The sequence below is a fragment of the Bison bison genome, unplaced genomic scaffold (assembly GCF_000754665.1).
Source record: "Bison bison bison isolate TAMUID 2011002044 unplaced genomic scaffold, Bison_UMD1.0 scf7180017864061, whole genome shotgun sequence".
Taxonomy (NCBI): Eukaryota; Metazoa; Chordata; class Mammalia; order Artiodactyla; family Bovidae; genus Bison; species Bison bison.
This window is the reverse complement of record NW_011494633.1, coordinates 3,323,865-3,349,431: the sequence shown is the minus strand read 5'-3', so window position 1 is coordinate 3,349,431 and position 25,567 is coordinate 3,323,865. Positions and strand designations below refer to the sequence as shown.

The following is a 25,567-nucleotide window of genomic DNA, read 5'->3' as shown; positions in this document are numbered from 1 at the left end:
AGGTCCTGAAACAATGCATACCCATTTTTTTTTTTTTAATTTAACGTTACTGAGCGTCTAACGTGCCTTATTCCTTGTTGTTGGCTGTATTTTTAAATCGGTAGATGAGGTGAAAAACAAAAGTGTTTATACAAAATTAAATAACACCTCTTATTTCTTTATCCAGACTGAGAAAACAAAATGCCAGCTCTCTTTTTCAGGAGTAGCAGCCTCCTATCTTAATATTTTTATTGTTTAAAGGGAAGTGAATGGTTTGGTCCTGATATTCGTTGGAACATTCCGAAGGAAAAAAAGTGTCCTGATGCTCCATCATTACATCTTCATAAACGATATACAGCAGTAAAATCAGCGTCTGGGTGATATTTTTCTACTCTAGCGATAGCAGAAATTCTACTTCCAACTTGGATACAATTCTGGATTTCTCTACTCTAAACCTGGATACTTTGAGTAACCTCTGTAGATTTGTTTCCTTGTATATTGAGGAAAAGTACACACACATCATGAGGTTACCTGGACCACTAACAATGTCACCCGCCTCACCACCACCATCAGCAAGCATCGTCTTGTGTGTAGCTACTCTACTTCGTTTTATTTGGTCATGTGTCTGGACTTGCTTTTAGACAAACTGTTTATCGTGTGTTTGTATTTGGGAAGGGAAAGGGAACAGGTTGCTCTTCTAGTTTCATTTGTGTGAGTTTTAAAAGGGAAGTGGTAGGATATAGGTTGTTCTGATGGACAAGGACTGAGCCAATTCAGGTGTGAATTTTTAGGGTAGAACTAGGTAAAATGAGATTAGACGCCTGAATACTGTTGTTTTCTTCAAACAGATTATCGACTTTTAAGTGCACAGCAGCTTGTCGGTAATATACAAGTGTGGGTAATGGCTGGTAAACAATCGCTACCACCGGCGGTCGTCGCCTCACAAGAATCCCAACTGTGAACAGACGATATGTTGAGCTTTTCTGCGGAGTCAGTCTTCGCGGCCACCTCAGCGGGTTTTACCGGGGACTCAACAAAGAGGCCCGCAGAGCACAGCCTTGACGTCGCTCAAACACTGGCCCCAATCCTGCGGGGTATCGCGGTGACTCCGCCCCCTCGAGCTCCGAGTGGCACTCGGGCCACGCCCATAGGGCGGGGCGATGCTGAAGCCAGGCGGGCCGGCTCAGTAAAGCGGAGGCAGCGGGGGAAGATGGCGGCGGCCGTTCCGCAGCGGGCCTGGACCGTGGAGCAGCTGCGCAGCGAGCAGCTCCCCAAGAAGGACATTATCAAGTTTCTGCAGGATCACGGTTCAGATTCGGTACCGGAGTTGGCGGGGCGGCCGGGCTGGTGCGGCTGAGGGACACTTCACCCCCCCGTAGATGCCCATACATTCCTTATTCCTCCGTGCCCCCGCCCTCGCTCTCCAGCGGCCCGCGGCCTGAAGGCCGGAGCGGCCCCGCGTACGCTGCCGAGACGCGCTCCCGCCCCTCAGGCCGGCCCTGCTTGGGCGAGTGGAGCAGCTTTATCTTTTGGGGCACGCAGGAATCGGAGATTTAGAACCTTACTGACATCCTTGAGTGAGGGTGGAGGCCTTGAAAGAGAAGGAACCCAGGAGATACTGGGGGTTGAGATGGGAGCCCGAGGACTGGAGGCTTGGTTGAGATCCCTGGAGGGGAGTGTATATTACTAGGGAAAAGATTTAGGATTGCGATTTGCCTTTCTCATCGATTACCGAACACTCAACACTAATAAGTGTGTTGGTTTTTTTTTTTTTTTTTACAACGTATAGTTTGGAGATTAACTTTTAAAATACCGACCCTTCAAATGACCTTTTCACTCATGTTTAGGGGAGTTATTCGCGTATTTTGTGTACAGTGGTCTCCTATTGTTATAAACTAAGAAATCTATTTGACATTCTTCATACTTTTACGCCCCGCATTTTTCAGCACAGTCTCCATTTTAACCATCCTCTGTAGTCAAAAGTTATTTTTGTCAGACGGATTTTTTTTTCTTCGGAAATTAATATCATTCATATCTTAAATTAGAACTCGCTTTTCAATGCAGGAGACCTAAGAGACGCGGGTTCTCGATCCCTGGGTCAGGAAGATGCCCTGAAGGAGTAAATGGCAACCCACTCCAGTATTCTTGCCTGAAGAATTCCCATGGACAGAGGAGCCTGGCAGGCTACAGTCCATAGGGTCGGAAAGAGTCCGAAACGTCTGAAGCGATTTAGCACAGATATCTAAATTGCTGAACGACTGTACAAATTTGTGTGCCCTCAGCATCTCCCACATAGGGAAAATGAAGGCCACAGTCTAAATGTAGTATCCCAACCATTTTTAACTTAATTCCTAAACTTCATTTAGAAAAATTGCATGTGGGCTCTTTTGAGAAGCTTGTAGTTTATAATTTTGCAGGATTTCGAAGGAGAGATATTGATCCAGTTATTGTCCCTCTTGCTTCACACTCCTGATTGATAATCCTGACATCCGCAAATACTTTACAACATGTACAGCAAGAACTATACTGTTTGGGGAAACAAGGGTTAAATGAAAAGAACATGGCCTCAGAGATACCAGTTTATACTATTGTACCATTTTAGTGGAATTATTTTCTCTTAAGCCAATTCATATTTCACTGAAATAATAGAGTAGATGAAATACACGATTTCAAGATGAAGGTACATGACTTTGATGATTTGATATTTCAGTAGTGGTATTTTGGTGTTCATCTGACAACTTAGTCTTATATTTGAGAGAAATGGAATTCTGTTAGATTAAATACATTATTTTATAAGTCAAATAGGTAATATGTATTGAGTTCTTCTGTGTGACTGAAAATGGATTACTACATTTATCTTTACAAGAAGCCTCTGACATAGGATGCTGTTATTGATCTTTCAGCACGATGTAGAAACCGAGCCTTTTTTTTTTTTTTTTTTTGAAACCGAGCCTTTGAGACAGCTTAATCCCTTGTCTAAAATCAGACAGCTAGGATTTTAACCTAAATGGTCTGACACCACAGCCTATACATTCAAACACTATGTATCCAGAGTTGTGTAACAGTGCTTTTGGGTGTGCCAAGACTGGGTTACATGTATGTCAAGATAGCTAAACCCAACATGACTAGAGGCTCCCAGGGCAGGGGCCAAGTAACATCCTGCTGGGAGTAGCTTTGCCCAGTTACCAAAATGCGCTTGCTGTTAAAAGTGAGCTCATATGTACACAGTATGGTTTTTTTTTTAACCTTCCTTAAATCTTGTTTTTGTTACGAAGTAGAGTATAAAATATAATGGTTTCATTTATCATTGGGCTTCTGATAGCTCAGATGGTAAAGAATCCAGTTGAAATGCAGGAGACATGGGTTCGATGCCTGGATTGGGAAGATCCCTTCGAGAAGGGTAATGACAACCCACTCCAGTATTCTTGCCTGGAGAATTCCATGGACGGAAGAGTCTGGCATGCTACAGTTCATGGGGTTGCAGAGAGTTGGACATGACAGAGCGAGTGACTAACACATGCACACAGTATAAAATGTTTCATTTATCAGTAGTATGATTGAAAACATAATTGCTTCATAATTGCTAACATAAAAGTTCATTTTCTAGTTTTACACCCTCTCTTACATGAGGGAAATTATTTTGACTGACCAAAATTTTTTCTTTACAGTTTCTTGCAGAACATAAATTACTAGGTAACATTAAAAATGTGGCCAAGACAGCTAATAAGGACCATTTGGTTACAGCCTATAACCATCTTTTCGAAAGTAAGGTGAGTACTTATCATTGTATCACTTTAGATATTTTATTCCCAAAAGAAGTTTTAAATGCATTTACTTGCAGATTATGGTGATGTTTTTCCACTTGCACTTTTTCTTAACTATAATCATAAATGGATTGTCAAATTTAGCATGGCTAATCTGCCATATGGCGGGATGTTTTGATATTTTGAATAAGAACAGATTTTTTAAAAATAATTCCCTGGAAGCTTAAGTTAGCAAATTCTTAAGGATGCTGAAAAGTTATAAATCTAAAATCAGCTGCATTTCATTAATAATTTAAAGTTAGATCTACACTGAGCCTTTAAAAAAGCAGATTTCAAGAAATTCTTCCTGATATATGTTAACTATGAAATGAACACCTTTCACACACACACAAAAAAATTAAAGAATTAATTGAATAGTATTCATATCTCTGAGTCTGAGTTGGTCTTTCTAAAGGGTATCAGTTTCAGAATTTATTTTGTGAGATAGTTTGAGATACATAATTTGTTGATTAAAATGCTTACCGTAAGAGTTTTGTTTTTAGCCAGAATGAATCTGATAAACATCAGATCATTTCCCTTACAGCGTTTCAAGGGTACTGAAAGTATAAGTAAAGTGTCTGAGCAGGTGAAAAATGTGAAGCTTAATGAAGATAAACCCAAAGAAACCAAGTCTGAAGAGACTCTGGATGAGGTTTGTATATAATGTATTCTTACTTTATTTCTCAGGTGAATGAGAAAAAGTATTTGCTTTACAGCACTGGTTTCTCATAATAAGATGGGGTTGAATATGGCCACTTTCAGTGAGCCAAACACTGATTTGGAATGTGTTTTCTCCCTTTAGTGTACTCAGTAAGAAAAAAACCCTAAGAACCAATGGTTTACAGTTAGTAAGCCTTTCCTGTGAAATACCTCTAACTTTGTATTTTACATTGCCTCTGTGTCTGGCCAGAAGTTCTGAGCTTTCAGAGCTATTTTAAGATCCTATTCTATAGCCAAGTTGGACTGAGTGAAAGAAACTTCCTTTTGATTATTTTTAGCCTTTTTCTAATGTACATGATGTCCTTGGCAATGGAAGTAATTAATTCGAGCCTCACTGCGGGATATGGGTTTATCTGCCTCATCTTTCCCAACCCAGGTTTTTCATTTTGGTAACAGGGTTGGAAGAACCAGATAAAACTCTTTCTGCAAATGGACAGCCTTTCTAGAGCTAAGGACAGCTCTTAGAAAAGCTTCACGAGAGCTAAATTATTATCTTGCCACTTTTGATAATATCTTGCTAGTAACTAAGCTCACTCATTCCTAGCAGTGTTAGTATCAGTGACAACAATAATTTGATAAACGTTTTATATACTGGGCAAAATTTTTGCAGCTACTAAGGTAAACAAAGTGTAATAATTACTAGAAGGGTTACAAAAGCAATTGGCAACATAGATTATCTTCCAGAAAATTAGAGGGAGGGAGGTATGAGGTGGCAGATAATATATCAAGGGATTGAGTTAAAAGTCGTAAGGGTTGGAGACAATTTAGAGAGATCTTATGAGAGTCCTAAACTATATCCTTTTCTTCAAGACCTCTTTTCATTTCATTTAACTGGTCAGCATGAGCCCTGTTTTTCATGTACTCTCATTGTCTTCCTGGTGCCTGGGTTCCATAACCTCTGGGCCAGTACTTTGCTGGTCCCTCCTGTCTGCTTCCTTTCTTCATACTTTGGGACTGCAGAGCAAGCTTTGTGAAGAAATGGAAGTATAAAACTTTTTACTGGGCTTTGTATAAATTCTTAAAATCAGCTAAGCATGTTTTCTAGTTTCATTGCTACTCAGCAACTTTTATACTATCCGTTGCTCAATCCCCCATCCATTGCCCACATGAACTTCTTGATATTTTCACACAAATTCTCAACTCTGTCTTATTCCTTTCTCATTATATACCCCTTTGTTCTGTTCTACCAGAATATCAACATACATATTAACAGTTGTAACTGTTCTCTTCTTCCCAGCTTAAAAGCTCTCTGAATTGGTTTTCTTTTCCTTCTCATGTCTCCCTCAGATCTGAGGCTCTCAAACATCTCTTTCAAATCTTCATCCATTCCTTTTTGATTCTCAGGCCTTCCAAGGCCTCAGACCTGGAGTGTGGAAAAAGTCACTAATCTGCCTTCAGTCTCTTTCTTCATCATTCAGCCCCAAATAGCTATTCTAGTAATAAGCTTTCTAAAATATTTTGCAAACTTCACCCTGCTCAAGAATCTTCAGTAGTTCTGTACTGTCTAGAACTGCATTGTCCAGAATAGTCATTAGCCACATACGGCTGCTGAGCACTTTGTGGCCACTCTGAATTGAAGTGTGCCTTCAGTATAAAATATGAAATTTCAAAGCTTAGTATGATTTTTTAAAAAGAATATAAAATATTTCAATATTTTAATGTTGATTATATGTTGAAATATTAATGTGGCAACTAGACAACTTAAGATTACATTTGTGACTCTCTTATTTCTATTGGATTGCATCTCTGGCCTACAAAACCTTCCAATGTCTGGCCCCTGCCCAGCTCCATATTTACTACTTCTATAGAAATATTCTTCGGTCATAAATGTCTGCTCATTGTCAGTAAACTGTCCATACTTTTATTTCTTGCTTAGTGTATTTCTTCTGTCAATTTCTTCTGTTTGTCAGTTCTGTGTCCCCTTCAAAGCCCAGGTCTTGGGCTCATCACTTTCTCCGAAGTTTTTACCATCCCAGACTTCACTGTTTATGTAAGTCAGAAGTTCCCGTAGCACATGATATCTGTATTTATCTTTACCTTTTATTTATCTTAATGCAAAGAACCTTGTCTGAAAGCTCTTTGTTGCTGTTGTTTAGTTGCTAAGTCCTGTCTGACTTTGCAACCCCATGCACTGTAGCTCGCCAGGCTCCTGGCCATGGGTTTTCCCAGGCAAGAATACTGGAGTCGGTTACTGCTTCATTCTCCAGGGGATCTTCCTGACCCAGGGACTGAATCCATGCCCCCTGCAGTGGAAGCATGCAGTCTTAAACACTGGACTGCCAGTGACATCCCTGTAATATTTCTGACCTTGGGAATAACTGGTTCACTGTATTGTTTGATGCATAATTAATCTTATCAAAAGAACACTGGTTTCCAAAGAAGCTGGAAGTTTTTTGAAATTACAGATATGCTAGTTATGGGGTAAGAGAATGAGGTTGGATGGCATCATCGACTCAATGGACATGAGTTTGAGCAAACTCTGGGAGATGGTGAGGAACAGGGAAGCTTGGTGTGCTGCAGTCCATGGGGTAGCAGAGTCGGGCACAACTGTGCACTGAACAACAGTTACTAATATTCTCATCACAGACTTAAAATGAGACAGTGAATTTTTTAACTTGAGAGGTCAATCAGAGGCAAAATAGTTTGTTACCCAATCTGTGAAACTCTGACTGGACTTAGGTCACAGTTGGCTGTGTTAAGTATTCTCTTTGTCCTCCTTCTAAAAAAAGGACATGAGTTAACAACTGTGTTTTGTTTTTTTTTGTTTCTAGGGTCCACCAAAATATACAAAATCTGTTCTTAAAAAAGGAGATAAAACCAACTTTCCCAAAAAGGGAGATGTTGTTCACTGCTGGTATACAGGAACACTACAAGACGGGACTGTTTTTGATACTAATATTCAAACAAGTAAGTCTCAAATTCAAACGAGTAAGTCTGAATGTAATTTTATCATTTTGGCATAAGGCATGCAAAACATCTGTGTTGGCAGTACCTTTTTTTTGGCTGTCACTTTTTTCCAGAAGTTTTTTGCATTTGTAATTTATTAATACTAGTAAGAGGTTTTCACTTCACTACGTGTTGGCTGCATGTAAATAAAGACCTTTTGGTCTAATCTTTTTTAATGCCCCAAATTCAGGCATTTGTATTCTAATGTAAAAGGCAGAATAGTGTTATTTTAATGGTGTAATATAGGTCCTTTCCCTCTCCCTCCTTTAGACCATAATTATTTTTACATCCAAAATTTTCTTGATGAATTATTTGGCTTTCTGAATTTTTATTTTCAGATGCATAGCATGGTAAGTTCTGAAATCAATTTCAAGACTTAAATCACTATGTTTTTCAACTGGAACTTAATTTCATCATTAATTATAAGGAAAATCTGTTTTACAGGTTCAAAGAAGAAGAAAAATGCCAAGCCTTTAAGTTTTAAGGTTGGGATAGGCAAAGTTATCCGAGGGGTAAGTAAAAACTGGCCATGAGCCAGTATATATTCTGGCCCATCCTGCCTGTGGCGTAACATAATGAATTAGGTTTGCTGCTGCTAAGTCGCTTCAGTTGTGTCCGACTCTGTGCGACCCCAGAGATGACAACGCATCAGGCTCCCCCGTCCCTGGGATTCTCCAGGCAAGAACACTGGAATGAGTTGCCATTTCCTTCTCCAATGCATGAAAGTGAAAAGTGAAAGTGAAGTCGCTCAGAATTAGGTTTGGGGATACAATAAAAACAAACTTTGGGGTTTCATATCAAGGGGTTCCCTGGTGGCTCAGCTGGTAAAGAATCCGTCTGCAATGTGGGGGACCTGGGTTCAATCTCTAGGTTGGGAAGATCCCCTGGAGAATGGAATGGCTACCCACTCCAGTATTCATGCCTGGATAATTCCATGGACTGGGTAGTCCATGGGGTCACAGAGTCAGACACAACTGAGTGACTTTCACTTCACTGGCATTGCCAACTGAGCTGGCACAAGTTAAGTTCTCTGGGTTTCATACAGTACAGCCTACCCCAAGGTTGTTAAAACATTAAATGGGTATAACTTAAAGCATGTAATATAGTACAAACTCAAATATTATTTCCTTCCATGCTTACCCCTTTTATTATTTTTTTCCATGAAGTAATTGTCAGAATTACTGACAAGTTTCCTAAATCTGTCTGTCTGATTCCTGTACAATGTCACGTATCTATTGTTACCACTTACACACGATTCAGAAACGTAAAATACCTGCTCCACTGAGTACTGACAGAAGCTTGAGGAGTCTTTGCTGTAGCTTTCTCACCTCTCACAATTTACTCAAACACCAAAAGAAGAATCTTTCCAATATAAGCATCCCTTTACCCACCCTTATGTGTGAGAGGTAACAGAAGGAAACTGAGAAAAATGAAAGTTAGGCTTGAGCTATGCTGACCACTGCAGTGCACAAAAGGAGATGACAAAGTAGAGCTGATGATCATCATCCTCAACTGAATCAGGCTGTCATGTTAGGGTCTGCTTATTGTTCTAAATTCTTTGTATTCAGAACATTAATAACAAAAATGCCTATTTAAGTGCAGTTACGAGAACCCTCAATGTGTTATTCTTTGTACTGTGTTAAGACCTAAAATACTACTCAATCTTATCCAGAGCCCAAAATGGATTGTACAACATCTTGAAACTAAAGGTTTAGTTGAAAAATCACTTTTACTACTACCTGATTATACCAAGTTGATATATCAAGTTGAGCTATTTTTCTGTTCCTATAACTAATGTGCTTACTGTAAGTTTGTTCTATTCAACTAAATTCTTAACTTCCAGTATGTGACAAATCTGTATCATCTGAGCTTATATAACTGTTATATTTTAACAGAGTCTATATAATACATTCTGTATCCTTCCATTATGTTGATTTATTTTTGGTAATTTGGCCTAAGATCCAAATTTGTACAAAATGACATTATGTCATTTTCAAGACTTCAAGTATTTATACTAAAAAACTGTTTAATATGTCCTTAAATTTTTTCTCATTGAGACAATGAAGGACACAGATTTAGGGGCTCACTCAAGGACATTACCTTAGGACATAATGAAGTCTTATAACAGAATACTTTGTGTGTAATCTTGCCTTTCTTCTGGTTTTGCATGTATTTTTTTGTGAAGTATCATTAGTTTTAATTTGATGTTCTCGCTTTTAGTGGGATGAAGCACTCTTGACTATGAGTAAAGGAGAAAAGGCTCGACTGGAGATTGAACCAGAATGGGCTTATGGAAAGAAAGGACAGCCTGATGCCAAGTATCCTTTTTTCCTTGGTAATTAAAAGAAAAAACAGTTGAAGATCACTTGAAGGCATGCAAGATGCTGTCTAGGTTATTAACCTCTAGAATAGAGAACATGTCCAGACCAGTCTTCTGATATTTAGATGCTTGTGTGTCAACACACCTCCAATATAGACAGCGTTTTCTACTGAGCTTGAGCTAGAATCTTTTTTCCCCTTCCTATTTAAGCTCTTAATTTTCAAGACTTAAACTGAGATTTAAGTTTCTATCTTTGAAAAGCTACTATTAATGTTTGAAAAATTTCAAGGAGTAAGATGTTCAATATAAACAACTGTAGCAAATTGTAGAATTCAAATATGACTCATGGTGATTTTATGCTACTATGTAATTTCAGGCAATTGAACTGGGTTCTCAAAGCTTAGAAATTGAACACATGTTGGGGATTACCAGTTGTGAAATGAAGACCATGGGTCCAACATCAGTGTGAACATTAATAAAAAAGAAGAGCCATGATTCTAATCTGTTACAAGCAGAACAACCCAGTAGCTAAGTGGGAAGGTAGTTTAGTTGTTGGTTCCATTTCCAATGGACTAGTTAGACCAGTTAGAATAAGTTTAGGGAAGGAGGAAATTTGAAGTCCTTTTTAGTATTATCAGTTATTAATACAGTTACTTGGGAATACAATAGCCTTCTTCTCAGCCTATCAAAATCCCACGGCCAGCTGCAGCTCCCACAGTCTCATGTGAAGTATCTCAAGATCAGTCAGATAACTCTTCCAAACTCAACATCTGAAAATTCACAGCAACTATCCGATACTATACCTCATATGAACTTTAATATAACGTATACACCAGCTAAACGGAAATCACTTTTTGGGGTTGGATGGGAGGTACTGAGTAGCAGTCTTCATAAAGTAGTGGCTAACCTGGGAGTACCTAGTGATGCAGGAAGATCCTAGTTTAAGCTCAATTTATCTAGTCAACCTATATTGTCAGGTTTTGACCTCCATTCAAAAATAGTTTTAGGAAACTCTTGGTTTGCATGTACTAGCCCCTGTGTCTGGAGAAGGAAGTGGCAACCCACTCCAGTGTTCTTGCCTGGAGAATCCCAGGGACGGGGGAGCCTGGTGGGCTGCCATCTATGGGGTTGCACAGAGTTTGGACACGACTGAAATGACTTAGCAGCAGCAGCAGCCCCAGAGCAACTATAAAGCCCTCCCTGTGCAGCTAATTACCAATATCTAAAATTCTAATTTTAGACAAAGGTTATTGGGAGTGAGGACAGAGGCAACTTTCTATCAAATTTACCTTAACTTCTTCAACAGAATTCCACCAAACGCAAAACTTATTTTTGAAGTGGAATTAGTCGATATTGACTGAAATAGTTAAGAAACCATCAACAATAAAACATGGCCATGAAGAAACTTATGTATCTAATTAGAACTGGTTACTATTGTTAAGCGAAGAGTCAACTGGAAAATTCAAGTTAGAACATGTTTACTTGATCCTTCAACTTTTAAGAAATGTAATCCATTATAAACCCTTGAACTTTAAAATATTTTACTACAGTTGTGTAAAATATCACTTAAAGAGAACTGATTTGCCTTTTACCTCATGTTGTAAACTAAAAGGCTCAATAAAATGTATTCAATGTCTTGATTTGTGTGGTATAAATATATTAATGTTGTGATTAGGTTAACCAGTACTAACAGTTCACCAAACCAAGGGAGTAACGGTAAATCTGTCTGGACAGCCTTGCCAGAGACACTCATCTTAAAATATTTAAATATTTCTGTATAAGGCAGGCAAAAGCAGAGACTGAGAAGAAGCAAAAGGCTACAAAACTTAAGAAATTCTGTCAAGAAGGTAACAGCTGAATTCAAGAGAAGTATACTTCAGAATCATGGTGAATATAAATTTAATATTAAAACAAACCACTAAGCATGATGAATATAAATTTAAGTGATCCCCCCCAATAAATCCGTAACAATTATTGGATGAGTCTTCAGTTTTATTACAAAAATGAAGATGATCAGTTTGATCAAAATGAAAGCTTGCTCACAAGTTTAACATGAATATTCCAAATACAAAGTCTCCTGAAACAACATAGTTTTGATATGATTTTCATTTTTTCAAAGGGATGCAAACATTCCATTTCCTCATTTATTATCTCTATTCCAAGACAATATTTTAACAGGCATTGTTTCTGCTGTTAGATCCAAATTCACAAGGATAATCAAAACACACAGACAGAATCTTGTCAGCAAAGGTTAAAAATCCATTTTTTTTTAAAGAGGAGGTAAATCCTTAATAACCAGCCCTTATGTGTTTTCAAAACCTTATACTACACTGACATGATTTGCAGTCAGTTTTTTTCCTACCCTTAAGGCTACAAAACTCTTGCAAATGCATTGCAAAAGAATTCTAGACCACTTAATGCAAAAAAATCAAAAAAATAGTTCTCCAATAAAAAGTAAATTTTATAAATGGTAGGAAATAGTATCTGTGGTAAGCTACTAAGTGACATTTTCCCCTATTACTAAACAAACCATGTTACACAGAAACAGGGAAGACAAGTTATCAAATACAACAAGCTTGTACTGTGTTTACATCCCTCATTAAAAAAAATACTATCATACTTTTCACACACTCCATCTGATATCTTATTTTCTTATCAGGTTGGAGGAGGAGGATAATATTGTCCATAATTCCAAGGAGTCTGATAATTGTACTGAAAAGAAAAAGCAAACGTATCAGCATACAAGAGCTATGACTTTTATATATGAGTTCCATATATAAAAATTTAATTAAAGCAGGTTTCTATTTAAAGAAAACAAGCATGTGTTCACTGCTGAAAAAGACAATGTATTTTGCACACAGATCAAAAGTAGAGAGGTTTTTTCTTCCCCCAAAGAAGGAAAAAAAAAGACTATCCTAATTTATATATATATAATTTCTAGTAATATCTATTTAAAAAAAATCAATTGTAACTGTAAACTTACCTGATACCAGGCACTATAATTATATGCAGCTTGATTTGCCTGCAAATCACCATCAATCATCTGTGTAGATGACGAAGTTGTATCTTCTGTGTGTGCTTTCTTTTCCTCTGGTTCTTCTGATCTAAATAAAAGATCAAAATGGAAACTTTCAGAACTCCCATAGATAAATACTTTAACAAATGGACAAATGTCACCTTTGTACAAATCTGAAGTTCTTGGCTACACTGTTTCATACGATTTCAAATCATGAAAAAAAATTACAACATAAAGGTAATAATTACTTTTAAAGGGATTTCCACTATGAACTGTATTCTTTTAAGCTTCCTGTCCTGATTCAGCAGGAAGTTACATACCCGTTTTCTGCTTTTCTTTTTAAAGAATCCTGCTCTTTTAGGAGTGTTTGATGTTCATCATAAGCATTCAAAAGCCTGTGAGGGAAGGAGAAACAATCCACTGGAATACACAGAAGCCGAACTTAAAACTTTTAGGTTTTCAAATTACTTCCACTCGGAAACAAAGGCAAGTAGAAATGAACATCGTTGAGAAGAAAAAACAAGCAAGCAGACAAACCTAGCCCTAACTACCTTTTCTATTTGCTTGCCTTGCACTTTCCTTCTCAGTCCATGTGGTTCAAATGAGGCTTCAGAGATAGAGGCCCGGCCAATTACCTTACTAGATGTCTCTGACCAATAACTGGTTTAGAGGTGATCATATGACCCAAAACAAGATCAGTAAGTCCCAGGATTTTTGACTGAGATACTGAAAAAGTGCCTGTTCTCTGCCCTACAGTGGGCTAGAGCTTGAGGGGATGCTGGTCAAGACCTGTGTGTTTATTATTTTTAACACATGGGAAGGGCCTAAGGAGCTGTATCACACAACAAAGACAGTGACCTTGACACTGTTTTTTTCTAGTACAACCTTGAATCCTGACAGTTCTCTAATTTGTGTACTTCTGAGATCTAATTTAACAATGCTTACTGAAGACACTTGCCACCAATTAGGATAAACTATATTTAAACTTTGGCTACATGATAAACTGAATGAGAACTAAAAATTTCAGAATAATTATCGTTGATTAAAAAGATAATTTTTAATTAAAAAATTTAATGGGCTATGAATTATAGGTTTCAACTGGAACTTACAACTTCAAAAACAATGTCACTTGAAGCAAAACTGACTATAATTATGTAAAGTTTAAAAATAAAATTTAAAAAAAATTAAAAAAAAAATAAATAAAATCAGTGAGTTTGTAATTTTCTTTTTCCTGTTTTTGAGCACTGACTGCTAACCCAGACTGGACCACCAGGCAATCACTTTTAAAATATTTCTTAGAAACACAAAGATGGCCTTATTTTTTAAGGTAATCATAAACCTGGACACAGATTTCTCTGAAAGAGAACAGATATTAAAATTTCTCTGAAAATGACCTTGATATTTACATGTTCAACTTCCCTCAACAGCCTGCATATGTACACATTTAATAGGCTATTACCAGTGACACTTGGAGAAGGGAACAGCAACCCACTCCAGTATTCGTGCCTGGAGAATTTCATGGACAGGGGAGCCTGGTGGACTATGGTCCAAAGGGTCACAAAGACTTGGACATGACTAAGTGACTAATAGGAATGGTATGGACCTAACAGAAGCAGAAGATACTAAGAAGAGGTGGCAAGAATACACAGAACTATACAAAAGAGATCTTCACGACCTAGATAATCACGATGGTGTGATCACTCACCTAGAGCCAGACATCCTGGAATTCGAAGTCAAGTGGGCCTTAGGAAGCATCACTACAAAGCTAGTGGAGGTGATGGAATTCCAGTCGAGCTATCTCAAATCCTAAAAGATGATGCTGTGAAAATGCTGCACTCTATATGCCAGCAAATTTGGAAAACTCAGCAGTGGCCACAGGACTGGAAAAGGTCAGTTTCATTACAATCCCAATGAAAGGCAATGCCAAAGAATGTTCAAACTATCGCACAATTGCACTCATCTCACACACTAGTAAAGTTATGCTCAAAATTCTCCAAGCAAGGCTTCAACAGTACGTGAACTGTGAACTTCCAGATGTTCAAGCTGGATTTAGAAAAGGCAGAAAGAACAAGATATCAAATTGCCAACACCTGTTGGATCATCGAAAAAGCAAGAGAGTTCCAGAAAAACATCTACTTCTGCATTATTGACTATGCCAAAGCCTTTGACTGTGTGGATCACAACAAACTGTGGAAAATTCTTAGAGAGATGGGAATACCAGACCACACCTGACCTGCCTCTTGAGCAATCTGTATGTAGGCCAAGAAGCAACAGTTAAAACTGGACATGGAGCAACAGACTGGTTCCAAATCGGGAAAGGAGTACGTCAAGGCTGTATATTGTCACCCTGCTTATTTAACTTATTTGCAGAGTACATCATGTGAAATGGTGGACTGGATGAAGCACGGCTGCAGTCAAGACTGCTTGGAGAAATATCAATAACCTCAGATATGCAAATGATACGACACTTATGGCAGAAAGAGAAGAAGTAGAAAGCCTCTTGATGAAAGTGAAAGAACACAGTGAAAAAGTTGGCTTAAAACTCAACATTCAGAAAACTAAAATCATGGCATCTAGTCCCATCACTTCATGGCAAATAGATGGGAAAACAGTAGAAACAGAGATTTTATTTTCTTGGGCTCCAAAATCACTTCAGATGGTGACTGCAGTCACGAAATTAAAAGATGCTTGCTCCTTGGAAGAAAAGTTATGACCAACCTAGACAGCATATTAAAGAGCAGAGACATTCATTACTTTGCCAACAAAGGTTCGTCTAGTCAAAGTTACGGTTTTTCCAGTAGGTATGCATGGATTTGAGAGCTGGACCATAAAGAAAGCTGAGTGCCGAAGAATTGACGCTTTTGAACTGTGGTGTTGGAGAAGATTCTTGAGTCCCTTGGACTGCAAGGAGATCCAACCAGTCCATCCTAAAGGAAATCAGTCCTGAATATTCACTGGAAGGACTGAAGCTGAAGCTGAAACCCCAATCCTTTGGCCACCTGATGCGAAGAACTGACTCATTTGAAAAGATCCTGATGCTGGGAAAGATTGAAGGCAGTAGAAGGGGACGACAGAGGATGAGATGGTTGGATGGCATCACCGACTCAATGGATGTGAGTTTGAGTAAACTCTGGGAGTTGGTGATAGACAGGGAGGCCTGGTGTGCCGTAGTACATGGGGTTGCAAAGAGTCGGACACCAATGAGCAACTGAACTGATCTGAGCGAGTAACACACACACACAATTTCCTTAAGATGTTTAACAACTTGTGGGTTGGCAACAAGACACTCAATATTCATTTGAGAGAATCTGGATACTGAGGAATACAAAATATTAAGAGCTAGGATTTAAGCCTGTATTTGTCTGATTTGAACATTAATTCTTATTAATTCATTACAGTGATATCTAAATATCTAAGCAGCTCATTTTCCATAACATTTCCCTTTTTTAAATTTCAAATACAACAGACCTGATACTCAGACCCTCCACAACTCTATTCGCAAGGGCCTAACTGGCATCTCAGATTTGTCTGTATATTACTGCCAAATTTAAATATGTCATTTCATCTCAGTCAAAACTCTTAACAGCTTCCTACTGTCAACCATGTACCACATGTGCTCTGAACTCAGTCTAGCTTTTAAGACAGCACATTTAGCATCAAGTTTTCACTGCTTCATAAGACCCTCCAATCCAATGTAAAAGATGTATTTTACATGAACTTTCATTTGCTTTCACCACTTATAGCCTCTCCTTAGTTTGTCAGCTAAGCACTGAAGAATTGATGCTTTCGAACTATGGTGTTGGAGAAGACTCTTGAGAGTCCCCTGGACTGCAAGGGGGTCAAACCAGTCCATCCTAAAGGGAATCAGTCCTGAATATTCACTGGAAGGACTGATGCTGAAGCTTCAGTGCTATGGCCACCTGATGTGAAGAGCTGACTCATTGGAAAAGACTCTGATGCTGGGAAAGATAGAAGGCAGGAGGAGAAGGGGATGACAGAGGACGAGATGGTTGGATGGCATCATTGATTCAATGGACATGAGTTTGTGCAAACTGCAGGAGATGGTGGACAGGGAGGCCTGGTGTGCTGTAGTCCATGGGGTCGCAAAGAGTCAGACACTACTGAGTGACTGAACAAAGCTTATCAGAATCCAGTAACAACTAAATGAAATCCCACCTCTTCTGTGAAAGTTGCCAAATAGCCTCTGTTTCAAAGAGATCACAGTCTTCATAATAGTTATACACTACCTCACATACATACATGTATCACCATACCATCCACCTAGACTAAAAGATGGAATTACATATGCCATTTCTTTCATATACTTTCTTCAGTGCAAAACAAAAAGGACACATATAGGTATCTTCTTAACTACCACATAAGGTGGTTAAGAACATAGGCCCTGAAGTAGGTTCTAATCCCTGCTGCACAAAGTAATAGCTAAGTGACCTTGGAAAAACTGCCTAATTTTTCTTCAGCCTCTTTGTCTATAAAGAGAACAGTACCTCTTCCCCTCATTGTAGACTGTCAACATGTTTCGCATTAGGTAATTATAAAACATTTAATATGCCAAGCACATATATACAACTGTATTAAAAGGTAACTCATGTTAAATGTTTCTAGTTTAATTAAAATCTTACTCAGCCATCAAAAATGTTTACACACTTGCCTAACAAGAATCAGGGTATTTCTATTAGGTTATTTTTATACTAGAATTAGGTAAGAAAGGAATGGCAGCAATGTTCTCATCAGTATTTCTACTCTCTATTTTGCAAATTTAAATCTTAAACTTGTACTTTTCCCTAGGGGGAACTCTTACCACCCTTATCTTTTAGCTTTTTACAATGCATGAAGATTAGGTCATTAGGCATGATCTTGGCACCACACTCACTCTTCTCCAATCTGAGACTGCACTCCTATTCCAGATTAACCACATACAGCCTTGGTGACCTATATATTAAATGTTTCTGTGTTTCAGGGTTCACTCCTTCACTCACTTCCTTTCTCACAGAATTCCTGCTTCCTGCCTTCTCTTGTCTGCTCACTGTTTAAAATCACCACGCTAAGATTCTGAAAATAGTTCTGAAGCAAAGACAAACCATACGTCCTCTTATTAAGCACATAAATGTTTGCAAAATTGAATCTACCCCCAAATATACCTAAGGAAAAAAAGAACCCAGGAAACATTTAAAATTTAACAATATACTACTTTGTACTCATCATCAAAGTCCTATCCAAAATAATCAATGTTCTTTTACTGTTCAAATAGATAATATATAATTAAAATCTTACTTATTAACATCTGAACCAAAATCTTCAAGAAATTCCACTTTTCTCTGAGAAAATGTAATTCTCATTTTAATAGGTAATGAACCATGTATAGCTTTGTCAAAACAATTTAGGATATTGTCTTCATTTTGTTTGAGGTCACCACTATATTCCATTTCAAGTAAATTGAGGTATAACTTTGTGTTCTCCTGTGTAAAAAGCAGTACCAATTAATCATATATTTCTAAGATATTCTGATTAGACCATAGATATTTAAAATGCCTTAATTTTCATGTCTTAACTTGAAAAATTCAATATTGAAAATTTATTACATGTAACTCATGTTAAATATTTTCAACATACATATAAACAGGTAAAAAAAGACTAACACACACATTGGTAGATAGAATCTTCTAAACTCTGCACATTGTTAAATGCCAATAAATTAAAATCGTGTATCCTGTTTAGTGTGCTTGACCTACCACAACAAATATGAAGTAAAACACTAAAAAATGATCTCTACATGCCCCAGTAACCTAAATCTTCACAACCACAGATAATCATCCTCAACTGCAGCTGGAAGCAAACCTGTTATAAACCTGGGTCCTAAACAGACACGGTATTTGCTGAAAATCTAAAAAGCGAGAAATTTCCCAGGCACTGTCTTTTGGCATTAACTGATATATAAAAGGAAATACTTTATATATTTTACGTAAGAGGAGAATCATCTCACTGCTCCATGTGCTACAACATAGGCAACTGCCATGCCTTTGTTTATAGTTCTCCCAAGCCCTCTCATCTACTTAGTAACTGGTAAATTCTCCATAACATTTCTGAATGTGGAGAAAATGGAAAATGTCACAATACTAGCCATACTTTTAATCCCATAATGTTAATTTTCTCAACGTTTTAATGCATAATAATGTGAAAATTGTCTGAAACAATGGCAACATCAGTTTAGAGGGACTGTTGTCTTCACTTAGTAATAAAATATATTACATACAGACCAAATCTTTCATCATAGTTGCCAAAATGAAAAACAACCAAGAAAGACCCATTTTTTTTTTTTTAATGGAAGATACTCTATAAAAACACAAATACATACTTTGTCTCTTTCAATAGCCTCCAAAAGCACCTTTCTTGATTTTGGAAGGTTTTTTTGTATTTTGAAAAGATGTCGGGCTAGTTTGATAGCATAAAATGATGATTCATTATTTGATTTGGCATTCTTAATGGCTTCCTGAAGCAAACGTTCAGCTTCTTCCATATTTCCATGACGTCGTTCTAAACTTACTCTTCTCAAACGAACCATTGCCAATCCTAGAACACATTCTTCAAATGTTCTCAAGATATTCCTGGCTTCATTAATATTACCTAGAAATAGTAATTAAATGTTTATGCTTTTGATTCAACTTACGAAATATCCTTTATGCCAAGTATTGGCAAATAACAGCCCACAGGCTAAATCCAGCCATCTGATCATTTTTTTTTTAATGGAAAATAGCCATGCTTATTTGTCTACGTATTTTCTAAGGCTATTTTGAGGCTACCATGGCAGAGTTGTTAGGAAAGAGACCATATGGCCTGCAAAGCCAAAACATTTACCATCTGGCCCTTTATAGAAAAAAGAAAAAAGTTTACCTGACCTTTGCTTTACACCAGTTCCCAAGACTCAATTCCTATATCTTTATCCCAAAGTAACTTAAATCCCAACATATCAACTGAATTTCCTCATTCTTACCCTGCTGTTCCTCAAAAGCTGCCCAAAGCATATGCACCATGGGTTTCTTTGGGAGATGAATAGTGCAAGCTCTGCTGAAGACATGCCTCACTCCTTCAATGCTATGATTTTCCATGTACTTGGCATACTACATACAGAAACAGAGGAAATACTGAATAATTTACAGTTGAACAAGCCATTAAATATGTGACAGAACGATAAAATTCTATTTTTAAACCCATTCAGCACCTTTATTGAACCACTAGACTAGTTTCTGTAAGGAAGGACGGAGAGGCAACGAGGTTGGCATATGCAGCAGTCAAATCTGGTTGCAAGCAGACCATCTCCTAATGCAACAGATATAGTTATATGAACAACATTCAACAGAAGTACAAAAAAGGTTAGTCACTAGATCAATGTTTATAATATATTCAAGTTTCAGACCATATAATTTACTTACCTTAATCCAAAACTCCTCATAGAGGGCACATGATATGACACATCTTTCAAAGAGAACTACAACTCGTTCATGAGTCCCGTTTTCAATTTCAAATTCTAAGTATTCTTTCCAGTTTTTCAGTTGTGCCTTTTCCAACGGTTTCACATGAAAATATGGTCTTTTAATCTGTAATAAAAGCATGGCATAACAATGAAAGTAAACCACCACCAAAACATGCATTACTATAGTAATGCAAATTGTTTAAATTATAAATATAATAATGAACCAGAAAATTTTAATCACCATATCTCATGATGAAAAAGATTTTTAAAGTTAAAATCTCTTTAATTACTTAGGTTTTATAAATTGAAAGAACAAAATTATTTTCCAATTATTCAGTCATTTTAACAGAACTACACAATTTTATGTTCAGAAAATTTTATTCTTTGCTGAGTATTTTTGAACTGAACAATTATACAACAGTAATGGAAAGCAGATCAGTGTCCATCACAGATGAATGGATAAAGGTGATGTGGTATACACACACACACAGCACCCCCTCCCCACACACACACACACCCACATCCCCCTCCCCAATGGAATACTACACCCACCCCCAATGGAATACTGCTGCTGCTGCTAAGTTGCTTCAGTCGTGTCCGACTCTGGGACCCCATAGAGAGGAGCCCACCAGGCTCCTTGATCCCTGGGATTCTCCAGGCAAGAATACTGGAGTGGGTTGCCATTTCCTTCTCCAATGCATGAAAGTGAAAAGTGAAAGTGAAGTCGCTCAGTCGTATCCAACTCTTCGAGACCCCATGAACTGCAGCCCACCAGGCTCCTCTGTCCATGGGATTTTCCAGGCAAGAGTACTGGAGTGGGGTGCCACTGCCTTCTCCAAATGGAATACTACTCAGCCATAAAAAAGAATGAAATAATACCATTTTCTGCAACACAGATGCAACTAGACTAACATACTTAGTGAAGGAAGTCAGAATGATAAAGACAAATATTACGTCCTATCACCTATATGTGGAATCTAAAAAAAAAACAACAGTGAATATTAAAAAAAAAAAAAAAGTAAGGTAAATAAGCAGTTGCCTGGGGCTAAGAGTCAGGTGGTTACTGACTTGAAATGGGGACCTTTTGAGGTGACAGGATAGTCCTATATGCTGACTGTTGTGATAATCACAATGCTTGTCAAATGTCATTTTACTAGCCAATCTCAAAAAAAACAACACATACTACATGATTCCATTCATATAAAAGGCCAGAACAGGGAAATCTATAAGAATTGAAGTAGGTTAGTGGTAGTTGGTAGTATGGAGGAATAAGCAGGTGAGGGGTAAAAGCTAAAGAGTTTTTCAAGAATGATGAAAATGTCCTAAAATTAACATTCATTAAATGTTCTAAAATTAACTGTACATACATATCTGTGAATATATTAACAACTACTAAAGTGTACACTTTAAGTATATGGCATGTGAATTACATCTCAATAAAATGCATAAAGAAATAAAAGCCTTCATTTTACTCTACTTAAAATAGGTACATTTTGTTATATTACATAAAATGACTCAATGAAGTTGATTTTAGAAACTGAACTGTAATAAAATGGTTCAGATTAAACAGGTAACTTGAAATTCAAATAAAATCTGAATTCAATATTTCTAAAGTTGATAATGGAAAATTGATAATGGCAGCCATAAATGCAACAAACATTACTTAAACAAGCAAAAATAAAAAGCAGAGACATCACCCAAAGCTAAAAGAAAAATACATTATTCCTATCTGTATTTTGAAGCCTATTAATGACAACAAAAAAGCAAAACACTTACACCTTCTTCAAATGTCCACCTTTTACTGACTTCATGCTCATTGTAATTAAACATTTCTTGATGAATTTCAATGATTCTGTGTCTCATATTTTCTATTTCTGTAATAAGCTTGGGAAGAAAAAAAATGTAAACATGTAAGTTATATACTAAAATTTTAAAATATCACTGTTTACATTTAAGTACTATCCACACTTTAATCCTAGTGATGGGTTTCTGTTATCAATTATGTACAAAGTACAATTAACGATACTGAAATTAGTAACAGATTTTCATAATAAACCACTTTCTTATATGCCTTAAAAAAAAAACAAGTCTAGTACATCACAAATAGGAGAAATTATCCTTTTACACTAATTTAGTTTCAGGTGTCTCTTAGTAAAACAGATCATCTGCTTTAAATCTATATTTAAACTATACTAGCTAAAGAATTCCTACCTGCCTTAATTAGAAATTAATTTTATAAGAGCTACAAATCATACCACACATGCAGTCAAGGGACATAAAGTCTATAGTTTCTCACACATGGAAATTTTTTTTTTTCAGTAAGTCTGGTTACCTTTGCTGGATCAGTTATATCTTCTATTCCTGATGGCAGATCATCACCAGGAGGACCATCATCACCACTATGCCCATTTACAGAAGCTAATTCCCTTCTCAGCTGAATAAATTGTTCACCAGTTAGAAGATCTCTAGGCAAATTATTCTGAACATGGTCTTTAAATCTAATGAAAGACAATAAAAATACAAGCTCTATATATGAAGCATAACTTTAGATCCCACATTACATTTCTACTTACACATTATTCTTTCAAAGGAACTCTGACTTAAACAAAACAAAACACCACCAAACAACCCCACACCTTTTTTCCTCCTTTTCTATAGTAATAACCTACCACCTGATAAAACAATCTACAGACATCTTCATTTCCTTCCTGCCTTTGCAACGGAATGATGAAGCCAAGTCATACACTGAAATCCTACTTTTGTCCATTACTAATTATTTGACTTAAAGGAAGTTTATCCCTTTTCTAATGTTAGTTTTCTCATCTGTAAATTTAAATATAGCAATCCGTATCTAAATAATAAATGATTACTTATAAATGTTCAACAAATTTTGCAGTTTCTTTGGAACTTACCTCCCAATTACTCCTGAATTCATTCGTCTATATCAAATACTCCAACGAAACTGCCCTAATTAAAGTCATCAAGTACCCTATGTAAGAAAAATTAAATGGATACTTGTTGGCTCTGAGTTACTACCTTCCTGGTTTTCCTCCAAGTCTCTGACTGCTCCTTGATCTCCTTTGAGGGGTCCCCACTACAGCCTGCCCCTAAATACTAGTATGCCCAAGGATTCTGCTCTGCATTTAGTTGTCAAATGTTTTTATATACTTTCTGGCCAATCTTATTAATATAGCTTGAAATAATAAGCATATTATGATGACTTTTACAACTCTGCTGCTCCTGCTGCTGCTGCTAAGTCGCTTCAGTCATGTCCGACTCTGTGCAACCCCATAGATGGCAGCCCAACAGACTCCCCCGTCCCTGGGATTCTCCAGGCAAGAACACTGGAGTGGGTTGTCATTTCCTTCTCCAATGCATGAAAGTGAAAAGTGAAAGTGAAGTCGCTCAGTCGTGTCAGATTCTTAGCAACACCGTGGACTGCAGCCTACCTACCAGGCTCCTCCGTCCATGGGATTTTCCAGGCAAGAGTACTGGAGTGGGGTGCCATTGCCTTCTCCAGCTTAAGCCTAAAGTGAAAAAAATGTTATTCGCTCAGTTGGGATCTTTGTGTGTCTGACTTTTTGTGACTATAGCCCATCAGGCTCTTCTGTCCATGGAATTCTCCAGGCAAGAATACTGGAGTGGGAAGCCATTCCCTTCTCCAGGGGATTTTCCCAACTCAGGGATCAAACCTGGGCCTCCTACATTGCAGGCAGATTCTTTACCATTTGACCCAGCAGGAAAGCCCAAACCTTTCCCCTAAATTTCAGATTCACTTGCCAACACTCTGCATAAAGAAATACAGATTTTAAGCAAAGACTGTTTTGAAAAACATGTAATTTCATTTATCTACACATACTAGTTTATATACACACACACACACAAATTTTAATCAAAAACACAAAGCTGAGGAGCTAAAATATCTACACCATCTTAAATTGGAACCTTATATACAACATGTCTTCAAGTGTGTCACTTTAATCCACAAATCAACACCCTCAGGCATTTCTAATCTTGATATTGTCAACCGCTAAGTTTCCCAATCTCTTCCACCTACCTTATTTCTTACATTCCACTGGATACCAAGTCCAATTTAGTCTACCTTCTGAATATGGCTCCATGCCCTCATTATTTACCAAAATAAACATAAACCTGTGTCCTGATCTCATTTCCTCCTACTCCCACCTCAATACTGCTATCAAAAATGTTAAAAAATAAACAAGAAAAATATTAAACAGGATCATATCCCATCCTCATCCCCAAAATCACTTCAATGTTTATTACCCTGCATTCAGACTAAAATCCAGTCTCTATGAAGTCTTTCATATTCTTACCTGGCCTCTGACCCAGGCTTGCATCTTCAACTTAATTGTCAGAGATGGTTGCACATGTACCATAACTTATGGATTTCCCCTAAGTTTTTTAAAACTAATTTAGGCTACTGACACCTGGATTTTCACGATTTTAAAACTTCCATAGGGACCACCCTGGCAATCCATGGGTTAAGACTCTGCACTTCTAATGCAGGGGCCAGAGGTATGATCCCTGGTCAGAGAACTAAGATGCCGCATGCCATGAGGTACGGCAAAAAAAAAAAAAAAACAACTTTTACAAACATATGCAAATAACATTGAAAATCAACAAATAGAGACTTAACTTGATATATTTTATCACCAGGAGGAAAAAAATATAATTGCCTTATTTAAAAAAAATTTTAAATGAGGAAGTAACTTCTCAAATGTGTAGTACGAAAATAAACATTTAATTCTCATACATTAACATTAAAAATTGTCAAGATATAAACTTGAAATAAGGTAAAACTGAAAATAAACTTTAAAACAGTTGCCATGTTATATTAGAAACTTCTTTCACATGGTGATAACATATGCATAATACTTTTTCATTAGCTTTTTCTACTATAAAGCTAATTTATTAACTCTATTAATAGAATGGCTGAGTGCCTAATACATATGGAACTGTTTTCCTATGTATTAAGGATGAGTATTTTTCAGTCACTAAGTTGTGTCTGACTCTTTGTGACCCCACGCACTGCAGCACGCCAGGCTTCCCTATCCTTCACTATCTCTTGGCGTTTGCTCACACTCATGTCCACTGAGTCAGTGATGCCATCCCAACCATCTCATCCTCTGCCTCCCCCTTCTCCTCCTGCCCTCAATCCTTTCCGGCATTAGGGGGTTATCCAATGATAAAAAGAATTAAAAAGCCTCCGAAAATGACAGACATGTAGAGGATACAGGAGACATAAATTCAAAGGAGCGTTATTAGTGCTAAGA

The 25,567-nt window shown here is 37.3% G+C and overlaps 2 protein-coding genes across 6 annotated transcripts in view; one reads left to right on the top strand and one right to left on the bottom strand.

The window, feature by feature from the left end:
* The first annotated feature begins 1,135 nt into the window (after positions 1-1,135).
* FKBP3 (FK506 binding protein 3, 25kDa) lies at positions 1,136-11,408 on the top strand. The gene is made up of 7 exons (XM_010836127.1): positions 1,136-1,297; positions 3,648-3,749; positions 4,327-4,434; positions 7,274-7,409; positions 7,893-7,960; positions 9,669-9,766; positions 11,075-11,408. The coding sequence occupies exons 1-7, from the start codon at positions 1,190-1,192 to the stop codon at positions 11,127-11,129; spliced, it is 675 nt and encodes a 224-aa protein (XP_010834429.1). The 5' UTR covers positions 1,136-1,189; the 3' UTR covers positions 11,130-11,408.
* A 242-nt stretch (positions 11,409-11,650) lies between these two features.
* Positions 11,651-25,567, bottom strand: part of PRPF39 (pre-mRNA processing factor 39) — a 35,232-nt gene continuing 21,315 nt past the window's right edge. For 4 of the 5 annotated variants that reach the window (XM_010836123.1, XM_010836124.1, XM_010836122.1 and 1 more), the window contains 9 exons: positions 22,606-22,771; positions 22,050-22,157; positions 20,233-20,397; positions 19,794-19,920; positions 19,158-19,426; positions 18,077-18,261; positions 13,105-13,179; positions 12,752-12,872; positions 11,743-12,480 (listed from right to left, as the gene is read on the bottom strand). In XM_010836123.1, the coding sequence (XP_010834425.1) occupies positions 12,424-12,480; positions 12,752-12,872; positions 13,105-13,179; positions 18,077-18,261; positions 19,158-19,426; positions 19,794-19,920; positions 20,233-20,397; positions 22,050-22,157; positions 22,606-22,771 (1,273 nt within the window). In that variant the 3' untranslated portion in view covers positions 11,743-12,423. Of the gene's footprint in view, positions 12,481-12,751; positions 12,873-13,104; positions 13,180-18,076; positions 18,262-19,157; positions 19,427-19,793; positions 19,921-20,232; positions 20,398-22,049; positions 22,158-22,605; positions 22,772-25,567 lie in introns of all 5 variants that reach the window. The other variant, XM_010836125.1, reaches the window with a different exon arrangement.